Source organism: Bos mutus, chromosome 26 (assembly GCF_027580195.1).
Source record: "Bos mutus isolate GX-2022 chromosome 26, NWIPB_WYAK_1.1, whole genome shotgun sequence".
In the NCBI taxonomy this organism is placed as follows: Eukaryota; Metazoa; Chordata; class Mammalia; order Artiodactyla; family Bovidae; genus Bos; species Bos mutus.
The window spans coordinates 31,928,740-31,947,578 of NC_091642.1; the positions used below are offsets into that span (position 1 = coordinate 31,928,740).

At 40.9% G+C, this 18,839-nt stretch overlaps 1 protein-coding gene across 1 annotated transcript in view; it reads left to right on the top strand.

Annotated features, from left to right (window-relative positions):
• Positions 1-18,839, top strand: part of HPSE2 (heparanase 2 (inactive)) — a 717,063-nt gene that overhangs the window by 555,224 nt on the left and 143,000 nt on the right. The window contains exons 8-9 of the mRNA XM_070363563.1: positions 9,739-9,845; positions 14,023-14,137. Coding sequence (XP_070219664.1) covers positions 9,739-9,845; positions 14,023-14,137 — 222 coding nt within the window. The remainder of the gene's footprint in view (positions 1-9,738; positions 9,846-14,022; positions 14,138-18,839) is intronic.

Sequence of the window (18,839 nt, forward strand, 5' to 3'; positions counted from 1 at the left end):
ATGCTGTTAACGTGCTATACTCAATATGCCAGCAAATTTGGAAAACTCATCAGTAGCCATAGGACTGAAAAAGGTCAGTTTTCAAAGAAAGGCAATGCCAAAGAATGTTCAAACTGCCGTACAATAGCATTTATTTCACATGCTAGCAAAGTAATGCTCAAAATCCTTCAAGCTACACTTCAACAGTATCTGAACCAAGAACTGCCAAATGTAAAAGCTGGGTTTAGAAAAGGTAGAGGAACAAGAGAACAAATTGCCAGCATCCATAGGCTTTCCTGGTGGCTCAGATGGCAAAGAATGTACCTGCATGCAGAAGACCCAAGTTCAATCTCTTGGTCAGGAAGATCCCCTGGATAAGGGAATGACAACCCACTCCAGTATTCTTGCCTGGAGAATTCCATGGACAGAGGAGCCTGTCAGGCTACAGTCCATGGGGTTACAATGAGTTGGACATGACTAAATAACTAACGTTGGATCATAGAAAAAGCAAGAGAATTTAAAAAATAAACATCTACTTCTGCTTCACTGATTATGTGAAAGGCTTTGACTGTGTGGAACACAACAAACTGTAGAAAATTCTTAAAGAGATGGGACTACCAGACCACCTTACCTAACTCCTGAGAAACCTGTGTGCAGGTCAAGAAGCAACAGTTAGAACCAGACATAGAACAACAGACTGATTCAAAATTGGGAAAGGAGTATGACAAGGCTGTATATGTCACCCTGCTTATTTGGCTTCTATGCATAGTACATCATGTGAAATAGTGGGCTGAATGAATCACAAGCTGGAATCAAGATTTCTGGGAGGAGTATCAACAACCTCAGATATACAGATGATACCATTCTAATGGCAGAAAGCAAAGAGGAACTAAAGAGCTTCCTGAGGAGAGTGGAAGAGAAGAGTGAAAAAGCTGGCTTAAAACTCAGTATTCAAAAAACTAACAACATGGCAACCAGTACCATCACTTCGTGGCAAATAGATGGGGAAAAGTGGAAACAGTGACAGACTTTATTTTCTTGGGCTCCAAAATCACTGCAGACAGTGACTGCAGCCATGAAATTAAAAGGCACTTGCTCCTTGGAAGAAAAGCTATGACAAACCTAGACAGCATATTAAAAGACAGAGCCATCAATTTGCCAACAAAAGTCCCTAGAGTCAAAGCTGTGGTTTTTCCGATGTCATGTATGGATGTGAGAGTTGTACCATAAAGAAGGCTGAGTGCCAAAGAATTGATGCTTTCAAATTGTGATGCTGTGGAGACTCTGGAGAGTCCCTTAGACTGCAAGGAGATCAAATCAGTCAATCCGAAAGGAAATCAACCCTGAATATTCATTGGAAGGACTGATGCTGAGGTTGAAGCTTCTATACTTTGGCCACCTGATGCAAAGAGCCAACTCATTGGGAAAAATCCTGGTTCTGGGAAAGACTGAGGACAAGAAGAGAAAGGGATGACAGAGGATGAGACAGTTGGATGGCATCACTGACTCAATGACATGAGTTTAAGCAAACTCCAGAAGGTAGTGAAGGACACGGAAGCCTGGCGTCCTGCCATCCATGGGGTCGCAAAGAGTTGGACATGACTTACTGACTGAACAATAACAGCAACCTTAAATTTAATAATAGCTGGAGGGAGAGAGTAAACAGCTGGCTAGTTTCTTTTGATGGAAAACATTCTTATTTCAAAACCATTTGATGCATTTTTAAATGCATCAACTTACAGAACTATAGTAATTGTATTACCTTTTAGGTTACAAATTCCATCCACTGAGTGCATCAAATATTACCAATCTATTGAAGAAACCAGTAAGTTTTTTGAAGGCCACACTTGCTAAGTAGTAAAATTGGAACTCCTAATTCCAAGGCCCACACTGTATCCAATACACCATTCTGAATCTCCCATGCATGTTGACCATTAATTTTGTAACCCATGTAATATTTATATTCCTGACCACCCAGGATTAGGAAACCTTTTTAAAAAGAATACTGAATGTTCTTGGTGAGAGAATATCAAATTGACCTCAGTCAGTTGATATAATCTGAGGTGGGTGTTCTAGAAGTGAGGGCTGAATGAAAGTTGGGTGCTACAATATTAGGTGATATATAATATTATCACAATATTAGAGAGTGGAAGAGGACAAGGATTTCCAGGGAGTGATTTGCATTCATTCACTGGACTCCATTCATATGTTTCATGTACATGGTTTTTGGCCAGCATATAGTGAGGTCCTGTTGTGTGGAAGGCAATGAGTATATTAAGGACATATCGGAGGACTAGCCCTCAGAACAAATTGCTCCTTAAACAAAAATCTTCTTCATGAGGAAAAGGCAGCTTGGGGTGACCGTCTAACATTTCCACATGGAAGTGGGGAGATTACAGGGTTTGTCCTGAGCAAGAGGAACTTACCTCTGAGGCTGCTGAAACTTAGGACTTGTCAGTAGGTAGACAGTCCAGTAAGCCTGAGGGGTTGGTTAGTCACAGAAAAGGACTGGAGATGGGAAGAAGAGTAATTTATGTGCAGGTAGCTGCTGTCCAGTCTTCCCTCCACCAAGCGCTTATTCTTGAACATAGTCATTGCTTTGGTACTGTGAAACTTTCTTCCTCATTTTCTTGCCTATGCTCATAATTTCCTTGTCTCCTCTGTGACTTTCCTTTTTGTGTATTTTCTTATTTTAATTTTATGTTTAGTTGCAATTACACTCAGTTGCTTTTCTGCGGTTTGAGATAACAAGAGCAGAGAATGCAATTTTAAATCCTAAAAATGACACAGAAACAGAAGCCACAAATTAAAAATTGATCTGATACCAAAAGAAAATGGGCAAATACGGCACTCCGGAACAGGGAGATGATAAAAAGAATTATACAGAAAAAAATTAATGAAACTGACAGGAAGTACATTAGACAGAAGAAATAAATCAGAAAGAATGTGATGAGATATTGGAATCACTGAGCTCAGAATAGCTCAGCTTGTCTTACCTGAGAAGAACATATTAAATATGGAGGCAGTTTAGTGAACTAGAAGCTTCTAGCTCTTCTCAAACAACAAAATTCAATTAGAAAGTGAACAGAGTTCTGAGCTGAAACTGTGAAAATATAATGTTTGTTCTTATGATTCTGAAATTATTAGTTATATTTTTTGATACTCAGCCTTCCCATTGGTAAAATATTACCTCTCTCATTTATTAACAAGTAAACTACTTCATTGTCTCATTATTTAACAAGTATTTAATAAGCAAAGTGACTGACAAAAATTCTATAAGGCATGCAAAATGGGAAAAAATATGGCTTTCTCAAGCTGCTTATAGTGTAGGAGGCTAGGCGAACAAAAATTTACAACTCAGTATAATAAGGTCAAGAATAGTGATAGATTCAAAGAACTTTGGAGGCCAGAGGAGAGAATTAATATCCTGAAGTTTTGAGAGAAGTTTCACAAATGAGATCACATTAGAAATAAGCCATGAAAAAAACAATGTCTCAGACAACATGGGTAAGGAATGAGTAAAGGAGAAAGTGATCAGTGAAATCCTAAAAGAAGATCATGTAGTTGAAAAACAGTGAGTCCATTGTGTTGTGAACCTCAGGTCTTGTGGGGAGGGAGAGGAGGAGGCAGCTAAGGGATGGTTATGAAGGGTCTTAGATGCCAAGTTAAATAAAGCAGTTGGCGTCATATCCCATAGATCAGTGGTTCCCATCACCATTTCACCATGTTTAACATGCTTTCGGACCATCTGACCTGCTTCTTGAGAAACCTGTATGCAGGTCAGGAAGCAACAGTTAGAACTGGACATGGAACAACAGACTGGTTCCAAATAGGAAAAGGAGTATGTCAAGGCTGTATATTGTCACCCTGTTTATCTAACTTATATGCAGAGTACCGGAGAAGGCAATGGCACCCCACTCCAGTACTCTTGCCTGGAAAAATCCCATGGATGGAGGAGCCTGGTAGGCTGTAGTCCATGGGGTCGCTAAGAGTCAGACACGACTGAGCGACTTCCCTTTCGCTTTTCACTTTCATGCATTGGGGAAGGAAATGGTAACCCACTCCAGTGTTCTTGCCTGGAGAATCCCAGGGACAGGGGAGCCTGGTGGGCTGACATCAATGGGGTCGCACAGAGTCAGACACGACTGAAGCGACTTAGCAGCAGCAGCAGCAGGAGCATGCAGAGTACATCATGAGAAACGCTGGGCTGGAAGAAGCACAAGCTGGAATCAAGATTGCCAGGAGAAATATCAATAACCTCAAATATGCAGATGACACCACCCTTATGGCAGAAAGTGAAGAAGAACTAAAGAGCCTCTTGATGAAAGTGAAAGAGGAGAGTGAAAAAGTTGGCTTAAAGCTCAACATTCAGAAAACTAAGATCACGGCATCTGGTCCCATCACTTCATGGGAAATAGATGGGTAAACAGTGGAAACAGTGTCAGACTTTATTTTTCTGGGCTCCAAAATCACTGCAGATGGTGACTGTAGCCATGAAATTAAAAGACTCTTACTCCTTGGAAGGAAAGTTATGACCAACCTAGACAGCATATTCAAAAGCAGAGACATTACTTTGTCAACAAAGGTCCATCTAGTCAAGGCTATGGTTTTTCCAGTGGTCATGTATGGATGTGAGAGTTGGACTATAAAGAAAGCTGAGCACCAAAGAATTGATGCTTTTGAACTGTGGTGTTGGAGAAGACTCTTGCGAGTCCCTTGGGCTGCGAGGAGATCCAACCAGTCCATCCTAAAGGAGATCAGTCCTGGGTGTTCACTGGAAGGACTGATGCTGAAGCTGAAACTCCAATACTTTGGCCACCTGATGTGAAGAGCTGACTCATTTGAAAAGACCCTGATGCTGGGAAAGATTGAGGGCAGGAGGATAAGGGGACGACAGAGGTTGAGATGGTTGGATGGCATCACCGACTCAATGGACATGGGTTTGGATGGACTCCAGGAGTTGGTGATGGACAGGGAGGCCTGGCGTGCTGTGATTCATGGGGTTGCAAGGAGTTGGACACAACTGAGCGACTAAACTGAACTGAACATGCTTTCATGGACAAATGAACAAAATAGACTACAAGCTGTGTGTAGTTTACTGGCTCCTTTGCTTTCTTTCCATGTTAAGGAAGCATTTCATAATTCTGGCTAATGAAAGGAATGTTATTATGATAACCTTGAACCTACTTTATTTTATCAATACTTTTAAGTAAGTCATTCCCCAAATTACTGTTTTAAATATTATCTGAAGCAAGTCACTCATAACATGTCTGCCAACTAGTCACACAGACCACTCCATGAGCACATGATTGAGTTCTGCTGCTGGTAATGAGAAGTCATATAGGTTATGAAGCTAGGGTGAAGCTGGTTAAAAGACAGAAGCAGTGTAGAGGAAAGTCTTGAGAAGGAGGTCTTCCTTGCAGGAAGACCAAGGGAGAAAGGATAAGATCCGGAACTCAGAAGGGGACAGTAAGAAAGGAGAGGGCAGAATGGAATGATTTTGTCCTCATCTAACATAGTAGGTAGCTTAGAGTCAAAAACACACAAGAATAATGGAAAGAAAAATTGTAACATTATTGAGCTCTCACCTGGACGTTTTATGAATACAATAAGGAATAAAGAGACAGGAGCACCTCCAAGCAGAGCCCTGTCCATGGGTAAGGAAAGTTTAAGAAGTTCCCTAAAGCTATTCAGCTCCTTCTAACCAGTGACATAGGGGACCTGGTTGCTTAAAGAACCACTGCTTTTCCTAAAGTCCTAGGGAAGGTTGATTTCCAACTATATGAGATGCTGGAATTAATGGACTCCAGCTTCCTTTGGAGGGTGGGCCTCTTGCCAGGCCTGATTAGCCCAGCTGGCCTGTCCACTATTCCTGTTTTATTGCTTCCTTTCTCATTAAGGAAGGTGTTGGGTTTGGATAACCATAAACAACATGTCTGCTGCTACAAGGCTACCATCACTTGCATAGCCAGTGGCTGAAACCAGGCTCTCAGGAGTCTTTTTTAAAGACAAATCACAGTTTTGGAGAGACAGGAAAGGGAAGCCCAGGTTTGAAAATGTGCTACAGAAATGGTTATTTTCCTATTTTTAACTGTTTCCTTTAAAAAAAAAATTTCAAAGTGGTAGGGAAAATAAAACTTTTTAAAAAGTCAAAGCTATTTTTCTCTCTCACCTCTCCTTTTTCAATATAGCCATACGAAACAGTCCTGATGTCCTCAACCCCTGAAATGAGAGGGAGGGAGCTGGAGGGTTTCCCTTCACACCACCCTGCCCCCAGCAGGCTGAAGGATTCTGAGCAGCCACTGGCAACCTGCTGAGCTGTCCTGTGGGTGCTTCAAAGCTCCCTTGTCCACATGGGCCTAAGAGCTGAAGTCTGTGGGGGATAAAAAAACTGCTGAAGGGAGCCAACCATTCAACTCCCCTCTCCCTTCACTTCAATAATCTCGGCATTTGGGCATTTGTACTTCTCCCTCCCCAGACAATGTGTTCCTTAAAATAACCTTCTTTGGCACATCATTTTTCACCAGGAACTGTACCCTTGCTCTTTGCAGTCCTGCAATTTTCTCTCTTCTAGCACAGGGGGAATCATATTTACTCAGAAAACCGCAGTGTTGAACTATAGCCCTCAGTTTCTTAGAGTTTCACTTTCTAAGGGAATTTTGCAGCTGGTTCCATCTGTTTTTCCTGATTTTTTTCCTCTCCTCTTCTGCCCATACTAATTTCCTCTCTAGGCCCAACCAGCACCCAACCTCAGTACCTCCCCCACACATGACTATGATAACCTCTTCTTGTCTCACAGTAGACACAATATTCATTAAGCCTCTCACCATGTCCCAAACAGTAAATGTTCAGAAAATCCTTGCTGACTCATACCAACTACTCCCAGAACCTCTAACACAGATACTTTCTAGGAATTTCTCTGCCATATAACATTTCATATAACTGGCTTGGTTTTGTATCAAAGCACACTCTCCCTGTGTTTTTTTTGTTGTTGTTCATGTATTAATAGCTTCTCTAGAAAATGACAAGAATTGCTCCTGTGCTGAGTGGATAAACAAACTACTCTGAATGCTAATTACATTAACGTGAGCTACCCATGTAGATTTTAAATTCTAAATAGACCTTTCCCTACTACTTAGCACACATCTGGCCTATTACCTACCACCACAAACATATCCAAATAAAAGCAACCAATTCTAATGTTAGATTGCCAATCACAATCTCATGTAGTTTGGACAAAGAGAGTGATCTAGGTAACATTTGCTTTACTTTAAGAGCCTATCATTTGCCAGACACCTTTCCAAGTGCTTTACAAATATTAGGTCACAAATATTTTTTAAAATGCACATTTATTATTCTAATTTTACAGCTAAGGAAATTAAGGCACAGCAAGGTCAACAGTGCGTCAATGATGAAACCAGGATTCACACCCAGGCAATGTGTGTGCAGACCACTAACTGCTAATCAATTCTACCTCACTAATTATAAGAAGTGTTAGATTGTCTCCTTCCAAATCTTCCTGCAAGTCAGAAGAGAATTCAAATGATGTGTATTTACACAGTGTCTGTGTCCTTGATGAGTCCTGTGTACACAGCAATTTATAAATCCATCCATTTTCTGGAATCAAGTCCTCATTTAATGGAGCTTAACTAAAGTCCTTATATAAAGGTGCTAGAGGGATCTTTCCTGACCTTCATCTAAAACATCAACCTTCCTCTCCTTCCAAGGCACTTTCTGTCAGATTAATCGATTTTATTTTCCTCCTAGCACTTCCTATTTCTAAATTTATGTTTGTGTGTCTATTGTCAGTCTCTTCCCCTTGACTAAAATATGAGCTGATGAGAGCAGAGACTTGTGTTTCATTCACTGTTTGCCCCTAGAATTCTGCTTGGCATATAGTAGGTGCTCAATAAATATTTACTGAATGAATGAATAAATCCATTTGATAATGCCTTCATGTTTTTGCATAGACAGCCTTAGCCCTTCTTTGGTAGTGATGGTGGTCTTGTCGCCAAGTTGTGTCCAACTCTTGCAACCCCATGGACTGCAGCCCGCAAGGCTCCTCTGTCCATGGGATTTCTCAGTCAAGAATACTGGAGTGAGTTGTCATTTCCTTTTTCAGGGCATCTTCCCGACCCAGGGATCAAGCCTGGGTCTCTTACATTTTAAGCAGATTCTTTACTGCAGGCGGTCTCCTACAGTGCAGGCAGATTCTTTACCAACCAAACCACCAGGGAAGCCCAGTATAATTTTAAATATTCCTCTTAACTAATTTCACCTACTCCTGTGGCTTTTTTCTACCATTCCCAATAATTACCTCTAGCCAAGATCTTTATTTTTGAGATGACCAAATCTGGCTTTTTTGTCTCCTGTATTTATGTTATTTTAATTTCCATAATCAAATTTACTCTTGACATTTGGGGAATAGGAGCCAAGGGGACATGCACAAGCATTACAAAATACTGATACATTTTATATTTAGAAAGGACTTACATTTCATCTCCTCCAAATATGTTACTTTATATGTTGGTGAAGAAATTGAAGTCCAAGATAATGATTCTACAAGCGTCTCATGGCCGCTATGTGGTAGAACCCCAGATTTTCAGAATTTATTCCCCTTTCCACATCAGTTATCTACCTATTAGGGTCTACCTCTCCTATTGTTAATGATACATATTACACACTCAGCTCTATTGAGATACAATTCACAAACCATGAGATTCACCCTTTAAAAGTTTGAAATTCAGTGGTTTTAGGTATATTCACAAAATTGTGAAACTGTCACTATTTAATTTTAGAACATGTTCATATCCTCCAGAGAAACCCCATACCTGTTTGTAGTCACTCCCCATCTTCCCCCCTCATTCTCTTTCCCTTTTTCCAACCCTAGAAATCCATTAATCTACTTTCTGTCTCTATGGATTTGACTGTTCTGGACATTTCATATAAATGAATATAATATGTGGCCTTTTGTGTCTGGTTTCTTTCACTTAGCTTAATGATTTCAAGGTTCATCATCTTATACTATTTACCTTTTTGTTTTTTTAACAAAACCACTTTTCTCTGACTGCCTTAATAATCTCTATATCTGTCTTCGAACAAAAATTAAACTTTGAATATCCTAGAAGCCAAAGGCAAAAAAGAAAAACAGAAATATATTACTCAGTTCCAGTTAATCTTAAAGGAAACACAAACTTTATCAAAAGCATGAATGTTTTAAGGGGAATCATTACTGTAGACCTTTACTTTCACAATATGACTCAGTTTTCTAATCATTTAAGGTATTTTTCTTGCTTTCTTATTTATAGTATTTCCAGGTCTCCTTGGGTTGGGCACTCTGAGCAGTGTCAAGAAGAGGGAGAGGACCACCTTCTTCTAGGTGCAAGGGGAAACTCTTCTTTAATCTTTAACAGCATTCCAGTTTGACCTCCACTATTAATTTTCACTGAAGGGTGTTATAGTCAACTTATGTCCTAGAATATGCACTTGTTCTCCTGTCACAATGTCACTTTGGTTCATTTAGGAGAAAAAAATGATCATTTCTTTGAGTGGACATGAATCAATATTAATGTGTGTGTGTGTGTGTGTGTGTGTATTTGTGTGCCAGCTGTATGGGCTGTATCAACATGAAAAAAACACAGATCATGACCACCTGGGAGCAGAGGATCAGAGGAACTTTAAGAGAATGTATGGTCCTTCTCATTTAGGAACAGTTTTTTAAAATTTCATTATCTCTTTCTGCTTTTGTTGTGTGAACAGGTGGTTAACACATACACCCCAGGAAAGAAGATTTGGCTTGAAGGTGTGGTGACCACCTCAGCTGGAGGCACAAACAATCTATCAGATTCCTATGCTGCAGGATTCTTGTGAGTAGAACTTGTAATTTCACTCCCAAGGGCACTGAGGAAAGGACAGTGAAATTACTTATTATTCTGCCCTTTGGATGGGGTGGTGGTTCGTTTCCTACTGAAAATTCTTCATCCGTTTTTTTGTAAATGTGTTTAAACACTCAACAAACAGTGATTAGGGACTTGTCTAAATAATAAGATCTCAGGTACAGGCATTAGAGCAAGAATAATAATGGTAGTTATTAGTAATAAGGTTAGTAATAAGTAATTAGTAATAAGTAGATAGTAATAGAGTTTTATTTTATGTCTACAGTGCAAAATACAGTACAGACAGCATAAATTTTTTTTCTTGTAATTTTCACTAGAGTCCTGGGAGATAGGTAAGAATAAGAGGGAGGTTTTGCCCTTTAGAAACTCAGACAACTGGAGGAATAGAGATGGAGGGTAAGAAAAGCTATCGGAGATAAGTTTCATCATCATAATTTTAACTGCATAGTGCTTACCATGTGCCGAGGGCATATTTAATAGTGCTTTGTGCATATTTAATGATTTAACAACCGGTGTAGTAAATGCCCTTATTTTATAAGAACCCAGTGAGATAGATGCAATTATTAATTAATGGCAGAGCTTGGACTCAAGTTATAGCAGTCTGCTCCAGAGGCCTACCTTTTTGCCATTAAATTATACCATCTCTCTTCCTTCCTTACATGGTCTGACCACACAAGGGATAGACATGCAGAGGAATCAAGAATTTCTGACTGCGAGTATCAGGAAGGACTTGGTGGAGGAAGAGGCAATTGAGTGGAACACTAAGAAATTTCTCTAATTTCTGTAGGTGAAGGTTGTTGCTGAGGGTAGTGGGGAGCACTCTAAAATGAAGGAACATTATGAGGAGAAATGATTAGCATGAGAAAGCCTCAGTATCTGCAGGGGTTAGTGAAGGTATGACTGTGCTAAGCCACTTCATTTGTGTCTGACTCTTTGTGACCTTATGGACCTTAGCCCACCAGGCTCCTCTGTCCATGGGATTCTCCAGGCAAGACTACTGGAGTAGATTGCCATGCCCTCCTCCAGGAGAGCTTCCTGATTCAGGGATCAAACTCGGGTCTGTAATGTCTCCTGCATTGGCAGGCAGGTTCTTGACCACTAATGCCACTTGGGAAGCCCAGGTATGATTAGGGACAGAGTTTTACCACCAAATCATAGAAGACCTTGAAAACCAAGGATGCAATATGAGGCCTTATTCTATACTCAGTGGCAAGCCATTGAAGATTACAGAGGAGGAAAGAGGTCCTACAGAGATCTGACCTGTACTGAAAACACTGGGTTTGATAGTTTGTACCAGTTTGGAGAGGCAAGAGATAGGAAAATGAATTTGAAGGCTACTACAGTTATCTGGAGAGCAACTTAAGCCAGAAGCACAAGGGCTTCTGCCTGGCCTCCCATTGTCATGAGACAGGGACAAACCACTCGGGACCACAGACTGACCAGGTGACCTGTTTCTGGTCCAATCTAGTCTGGGGTCCTGGTTTTTCATCTGAACAAAGTTCTCCTAAGAACTGCAGCTCTGCCCTCAACTACACATTTCACTACTAACAGCCACTTCTAATTATACAGCTATAGTTCCTCTCCATTAAGGCAGCTTCTTTATTACATTTGTGAAGGGCAAATCAGGCTGGTCAAGCAAATATCTTTTAAGATGGAATCCTGGCAGATGCAGATGAAGATAATGAGTCAGTGGCTACATGATATGCCTGGGGTCTTCCAGCCCCATGTCCTCACATGGAGCGGCACAGAGAGGTTGTTCAGTGTTGCTGAGGGTTTTCTTTCAAAAATACTCTGCTCAGCAGGTTTCACTGTGACAATTGGGTTGGCTGCTGGAGGCCCCTTGAATCAGAAGAATATGGCCTTTGCTTAGTGGTCTCAGAACTCAGCTGCAGGGCCTAGCAAGTAGTCCGTTTGTACTGAGTGTTTTCATGAACATTCTTCCCTTAAAGAGTGATGTGAAATGAGAAATAACACAGACCATCATGGAGAGAGTTAGAGAGAGACTTTCCTTTTCACTAGCATCAGCTAAATATCCATAGATCTCCACAGTCACTTTTGTGAACACAGATTAACATCGTTGTTTAGATTTTGGTGTAGTTCAGATGTTCCATGCTTGGTTGACAGATCAAATGAAAAGCAGCTCATTCTGCTCCTGGTCTTCTCTCTTACCGTTTCATCATCCACTGGCTGTAAGCTCTACTGGCAGTACCCAGAAACATGTTCCTTGAGTCCAATTTTCCAAGGGGTATAAATTGCTTCCAGGAGAAAAAAAATGTACAGCATTCTAGGAAGCTCCAGAAGACTAGCAAGGAGTTGGAAAGAAGGCATTTTACAGCCCTTTTTCAATATATGGCATAAATATAAGCTTACCAGGACACATTCACATGCATGCATAAATTAGAATTCTCTGCTGCCAATATGCAAGGGTAGTTTTCCCAATCAGGACTTTGAGATTCTTTGATGCCCTACCCTTGGCATACTGCTGTGTCTGCAGCACCTACATGTCTGTCATGTAATAGATATTCAATAGTGTTTTGTGGATAGAAAATAATAGCCACAGAAGTATCCTTGGTGAGATGTGTCAATTATCTTGCCACTTTTCGCTAATTAAGTATAAAAGGGAGACATGGAACACCATTTATTTCTCCTTCTCAGGAGACTTATTATTACAGAGGAAGATGAAGACAATTCCAGAACTAACCATTCTATTCTGAAAAGCTATGGAGAAGCAGGGGCTCTGGCCATAGTCATTTGTTAATGCCCTAGACCTGGGATGTGCATATAGGATGTGGGTTTAAAGAGGAGAATGAATATTCTTCCCTCTCTCTTTAAAGTTCCTTCAAAAACTACCCATATGCTCTCAGGAGAAAATCCAAAAAACTCAGATTTACAAGTTAGTGTTTATTTGTTGAATATATATTCTTTATATTTCACTGTGCTAGGCTCTGTAGAGGTCACAAATAGGAATTTGATAACATTCTTGTAAATGTGTAGGTACAGCTACATACCCGGTCCTTTACAAATGACTTATGTGGTCTCACAGGCATTTTTTTTTTAATCTATTCTTAATGCTAAGAACAAGATCTAGCATTTACAGTTGATGAATTCATATTGTTGGATGAATAATAAATGAATGAACAAATGGGATCTTATCACATGTACAAATACAAATATTGACATCTAGATGCCACTAGAGATAGGGATTCACATATATGTGATTATGTATTTACTTATCATTTTGTCTCTTCATTCATTCAGTAAGCCTGGGGATAGAAGGGTGAGAAAGACAAACTTGTTTGGACATAGAAATACTTGTTATTTGTTAGAACCTACTGTATTTGTGCTATTTCAGTGGAGAGAACACTGACTTAGGAGGCGTCAGCCCAGAATTCATGTTCCAGTTCTACCACAGGTCAGCTAAACTGTGTCTCAGAGGCTAAAGCAAAGCTAAACCTGTTCTCCTGACTTCACAGTGTTGCCAAATGAACAAAAATAAGAAAGACAAGTAGCTTAGCCATGTGATATTCCAAAAGCATTTTCAGTTTCCTTGGGTTACAATGTCCCAATCTGAACAACAGCAACAAAATGGTTCTACTATATTTTTGTCAGATTTCTTTTTGGATTTATAACTTTTGTCTTTGCATTTTACTGTGTTTGTGTGTGTGTTGTATGTGATTCATTATCAGTAGGTATTTGTTAGTTTTATCAGAATAAAATATAATTGTCAATGTGGAAAAGATTTGAAAATATTTTATAATATTCACTCATAATGTAAAAATTAGCAGTGGTCTTTAGTGTTAGAAAGATCACTGGTTTGGAGCTCCATATTATTTCAGATTTGGGGAATCATAACTATGCATGATTTGTCCCTAGTATGTAAATGGTGATTCTCAAAATCCTAGAATCTAATTTTATCCAGATCAGTTTCAACTTAGACTGTTGAGCACCTATAGTGTTCCAGAAACTGTGATGGTTGTTTGGGGTACAAAGCTAAAACGTGTCTATTCTTGATGAGCTCATACCATCTGGGGAAAGACAGAGAACTAAGTAATTATCATTAAGCGGGCCAGCAGAGGGTATGAGTAAGAGTTTTTAAATGTATTGATTTTAAATGTATCGATATGGTTTTTTCCCCCTTGCTTTTCAGATGGCTGAACACTTTAGGAATGCTGGCCAATCAGGGCATTGATGTTGTGATTCGGCACTCATTTTTTGACCACGGATACAATCACCTTGTGGACCAGAATTTTAACCCATTACCAGTAAGTGTAAGATCAAGATTCCCAACTCCTTTCCCATGTCCTTCAGTTCTTTTGATTGTGCTCTGATCCCCACTGGGAGAATTTTTCTCCTTCTGTTACTCATTAATTTCACAAATTGGACAGAAATATTTTTGACCCATTTTACAGACTTTTAGCTTTACCTCCCAGACAGACCCCAATATATACTCACATGTGTGTACATATGGGTTTATACATATACACATTTATGCATTTATATATATTTACCACTATTATTTTAACAAACCTTGTGCAGTTGAGATTCCAAATCTACTTGTGGCCTGTTTGAACTCTGCTTGAGAGTGAATTTTTCCAGATTGTTTTCTTTTAATGCTAATAGGAGACATTAGTTAACGTCAGATGCAACATGTTGAAAGCAGATGGGCGAGTGTTGTCCAAGATCAGATATAGTAGAAACCCATCCCTTGGAGAGTGGCTTAAGTGCACTCACACTGGATGTTGATCCCTGTGTGATGAGGGGATTTGCCCAGGTGTCACCTACTCTAGGAGAGCAGAGAAAGGGGAGGCTAAAGAAGAATGGCAAGAGCAGAGAGCTGGGCATGTCCAGCGACTTTATTGACTCATCAAAGAAACCCCACTTAGTCCAGAAAAGCTGTGCTTATCAAAAATATTATGTGAGTTATCCTGCTTACAGACATCTTGGTCATGATAAAAGGCGAGTCCTCTCATTAGCCCATAGAACGTCAGAGCTGGGATTCCCCTTGGAGATGATCCAGTTCCACCGCATGTAACAGAGGGACTGATAGCCTGGATTGGGAGAGGGGTGTATAGTGCCAGCCCTAGTGCCCGCTCCTGTGCCCTGGCCCAGTATTCTTCCTACAGAATTACTGCTGCCCTGGGGTCCACAGTAAACAAACCCAGCTGGAACCCAGAGAGCATTCCTGCCCTTTGCTTCCCTCTGCCCATTTCTACCCTCTGTGTTCATCTCACCACCCTCACCCCAGCCCTTAACTAGGAAGCCTCCAAGTCCAGAACAAAGAACAGCTTGGCACCCAACAGCACCATTTCTATGTCTGGAAAGAATCCCTCTAGTTAGTGTACTAAGGAATTATTTTATCTCTGATTGTACATGACTCCAATTAAGTCACAAATACTAAAGCTGACTGGCACAGTTGCTTTTATGCACAAGGCCAGGATACCTCTCTCTTTCAGTGTGTGGGGGGCTGGGGTATGGAGGGACGGAGAGGAAGTTTTCAGTTTGGAACCATAGGGGGTTCTGTTTGTTCATTGTTTGTTTTGAGCTCATAAACTTGTGGTGATAAAACAAAATAATGATTAGAAAAGCATCTATGAAATGTAAGCACAGAACAAATATAATGCCACACAAATGTAAATATTTATTGACCATCAGGCACTGGGGAGGAGACCAGTAGTAGATAACTGAATAAATAGTAAGAGAGGGTCAGTGAGGGCTCCTTTAGAGAGTGTACAAGGAAGTCTTCTCTGAGAAGGTGACACTGAAGCCAAGAGTCCACCTACAAGAAGGAGCCAGACATGCAGATTTTTGCAGAAGGGCTTTCAGGCAGGGGAAGGGGCCAGCACAAAGATTCCAAGGCAGGAACAGAGTTGGCATGTTTAAGGAAACATAATCGTGCTAGAGTGCTGGGGGCCTGGCAAGGAACAGGGGGACTGGTTGGACATGGGGCCAGCTTGGGTCAGATCACACAGGGCTTTGAAAGCTAAAGGGAGTTTGACTTTTATTGTAAGTAAAATGAAAAGCCACTGGAGGGTTTTCTGCAGGGAAGTAACATGATCTAACTTACATTCTTAAAAGATCACCTTGGTATAATTAATGCATCAAATGTTAGTTATATGTTTAAAGATGTGGATGTTTGCCTGAGTGCTAAGTTGCTTCAGTCATGTCCAACTCTTTGTGACCTTATGGACCATAACCCACCAGGCTCCTCTGTCCATGGGATTCTCCAGGCAGGAATACTGGAGTGGGTTGCTATGCCTTCCTCCAGAAGATCTTCCTGACCCAGGAATCAAACCTGTATCTCCTGTGTCTCCCGAAATGCAGGCGGATTCTTTACCACTGAGCCAAAGGGAAGCCCAATAATGTGGATAATACTTAAAATTTTATAGGGCACTTTCATATACAGCGGGCTTCCCTGATAGCTCAGTTGGTAAAGAATCCACCTGCAGTGCAGGAGACCCCAGTTCGATCCCTAGGTCAGAAAGATCTGCTAGAGAAGGAATAGGCTACCCACTCCAGTGTTCTTGGGCTTCCCTTGTGGCTCAGCTGGTAAAGAATCTGCCTACAGTGTGGGAGGCCTGTGTTCGATCCCTGGGTTGGGAAGATCCCCTGGCGAAGGGAAAGGCTACCTACTCCAGTATTCTGGCCTGGAGAATTTCGTGGTCTTTATTCCATGGGGTTGCAAAGAGTCGGAAACGAATGAGCGACTTTCACTTTCACTTTCACATACAGCACATCAGTAATACTACAAACATTCTTTCTTTCCCTCTGTTCATCTTTTTCTCCTGTCTTTCCTTCTCTCCTTTATTCCTTCCTTCATACATTCAAATCTCATTCACTCCTCTTGATCATGTACTACATGCTGAACACTATTTCTGACAATGAGCCACGATGATGAACCAAAAAGACAAGGTCCTTGAATTACTGGAGCTTGTAGTCTAGTGAAGCATACTAAGAAGAGGAAAGTATATAAACAAATAAATAACTGCTCTTGGACATAATTATTCTAAAGTGAGCCGGTGACATAAGTGTGCCTTTATTTTGCTGAAGAGACACTATGGTTCTTTGAAGTTGTTTAGCAACTTATCCAAGGTCAGAGAAGTAGTGAGAGCTGGAACAAGGAATTTTGCAGTTCAAAATGTTATTTACTTTTCAACATGCCACACTATTTCTAGCAGTACTCTCTTTGGTGTCTGTGATGGGGTCTGAGGCCACTGTTTGTCTCAGAATTGGGTTTAGAGTTGGGAACAGGCATCTCGAGGAACTGGAGAGAAGAAAACCTAGGCTAGAAGAAAACCTATGGTCTTTGGGTGACTGGACAGTCTTGAGTTTCAGAGCTGGACAAACCTGGATTGTGTATCAAATCTCTCTGTACCTTTGCATGGCCAGCTGTAGGTTAAAGATGCAAGATCTCATGATTTTGTTCTCCCCAAATGGGAGATAATGTAGGTGACTTTCTTTAAAAGCTTACCATGAGACACCTTGATTGATAGGTAGTAACAGCACAGATTATGACCAACCTAGATAGCATATTGAAAAGCAGAGACATTACTTTGCCAACAAAGGTCCATCTAGTCAAGTCTATGGTTTTTCCAGTGGTCATATATGGATGTGAGAGTTGGACTGTGAAGAAAGCTGAGCGCCGAAGAATTGATGCTTTTGAACTGTGGTGTTGGAGAAGACTCTTGAGAGTTCCTTGGACTGCAAGGAGATCCAACCAGGCCATTCTGAAGGAGATCAGCCCTGGGATTTCTTTGGAAGGAATGATGCTAAAGCTGAAACTCCAGTCCTTTGGCCACCTCATGCGAAGAGTTGACTCACTGGAAAAGACTCTGATGCTGGGAGGGATTGGGGGCAGGAGGAGAAGGGGACGAGAGAGGATGAGATGGCTGGATGGCATCGCTGACTCGATGGACGTGAGTCTGAGTGAATTCCGGGAGTTGGTGATGGGCAGGGAGGCCTGGCATGCTGCGATTCATGGGGTCGCAAAGAGTCAGACATGACTGAGCGACTGAGCTGAACTGAACTGAACTGAACAGCACAGAGGTTCTTTGGAAGCTAAAACAAGTCCTATTGATTTAGCACAAAGGCTCAAGTGATCTGAGCAGCTGTATTTCTGGAAACACCAAGCTCTAATAAAGAAACTGTATGTAAAAGCACTTTAAAAGGTAGCAGGCTTTCTTTTTATCTTTCTTTGGGCTAATAAATTCTGCACCTTATAAGCAGAGAACTTGGCAGCTGGGAGAGTGTGTCCTAAGTCTCCTGGAAATAATTTACTAGGCTAGACCAGGGCACCAATCTGACAGACCTTGCCAGCCGGCCCCTGGGATGTGTAATGGACACACCTAGGAATCATACTGGTTGCCATTTCAGAGATTTGTACGGTTGAGGTCCAAACACTGCTGATAAAAACTTTGGATTTTACATTGTGATTAAATCTTCAAGAGTATTAGGAGTTTGTGTGTGTGTGTGTTGCTCAGTCGTGTCCTACTCTTTGTGACCCCACAAACTATATCCTGCCAGGCTTCTCTGTCCATGGAGTTCTCCAGGCAAGAATACTAGAGTGGATTGCCATTCCCTTCTCCAGAGTTAAGAGTTTAGGACCTTAGTAAGTTGTTTTTTGGTTGGCTCCCAGAAAAATCAGTATTTTCTATTCCAGTTCCTTCAAATTCAGCATTTCAGGAAAAGCTCGTATTAGCAAATACTACTTTTTCCTGTTGTTGTTTTTTATAGGGTCTTAGCCCAATGGCTTCCCAACTTATATACCATATGACCCAGTCAGCTGAGTATGTAGGATTCCAATCCAGTGGCAAAGCCATTCCAATCTAAGGGAAGAGAGAATATTGAAGGTAGCTCTTTAAAAAAAAACAACTTATTTTGAGAAAAGGTCACTTTCCGCTACAGCCCATGTTCTTTCTGGCTGTTCCTCTAGAGAAGTGCCAACTCTCCTCCTGTTGTGAGATTTTC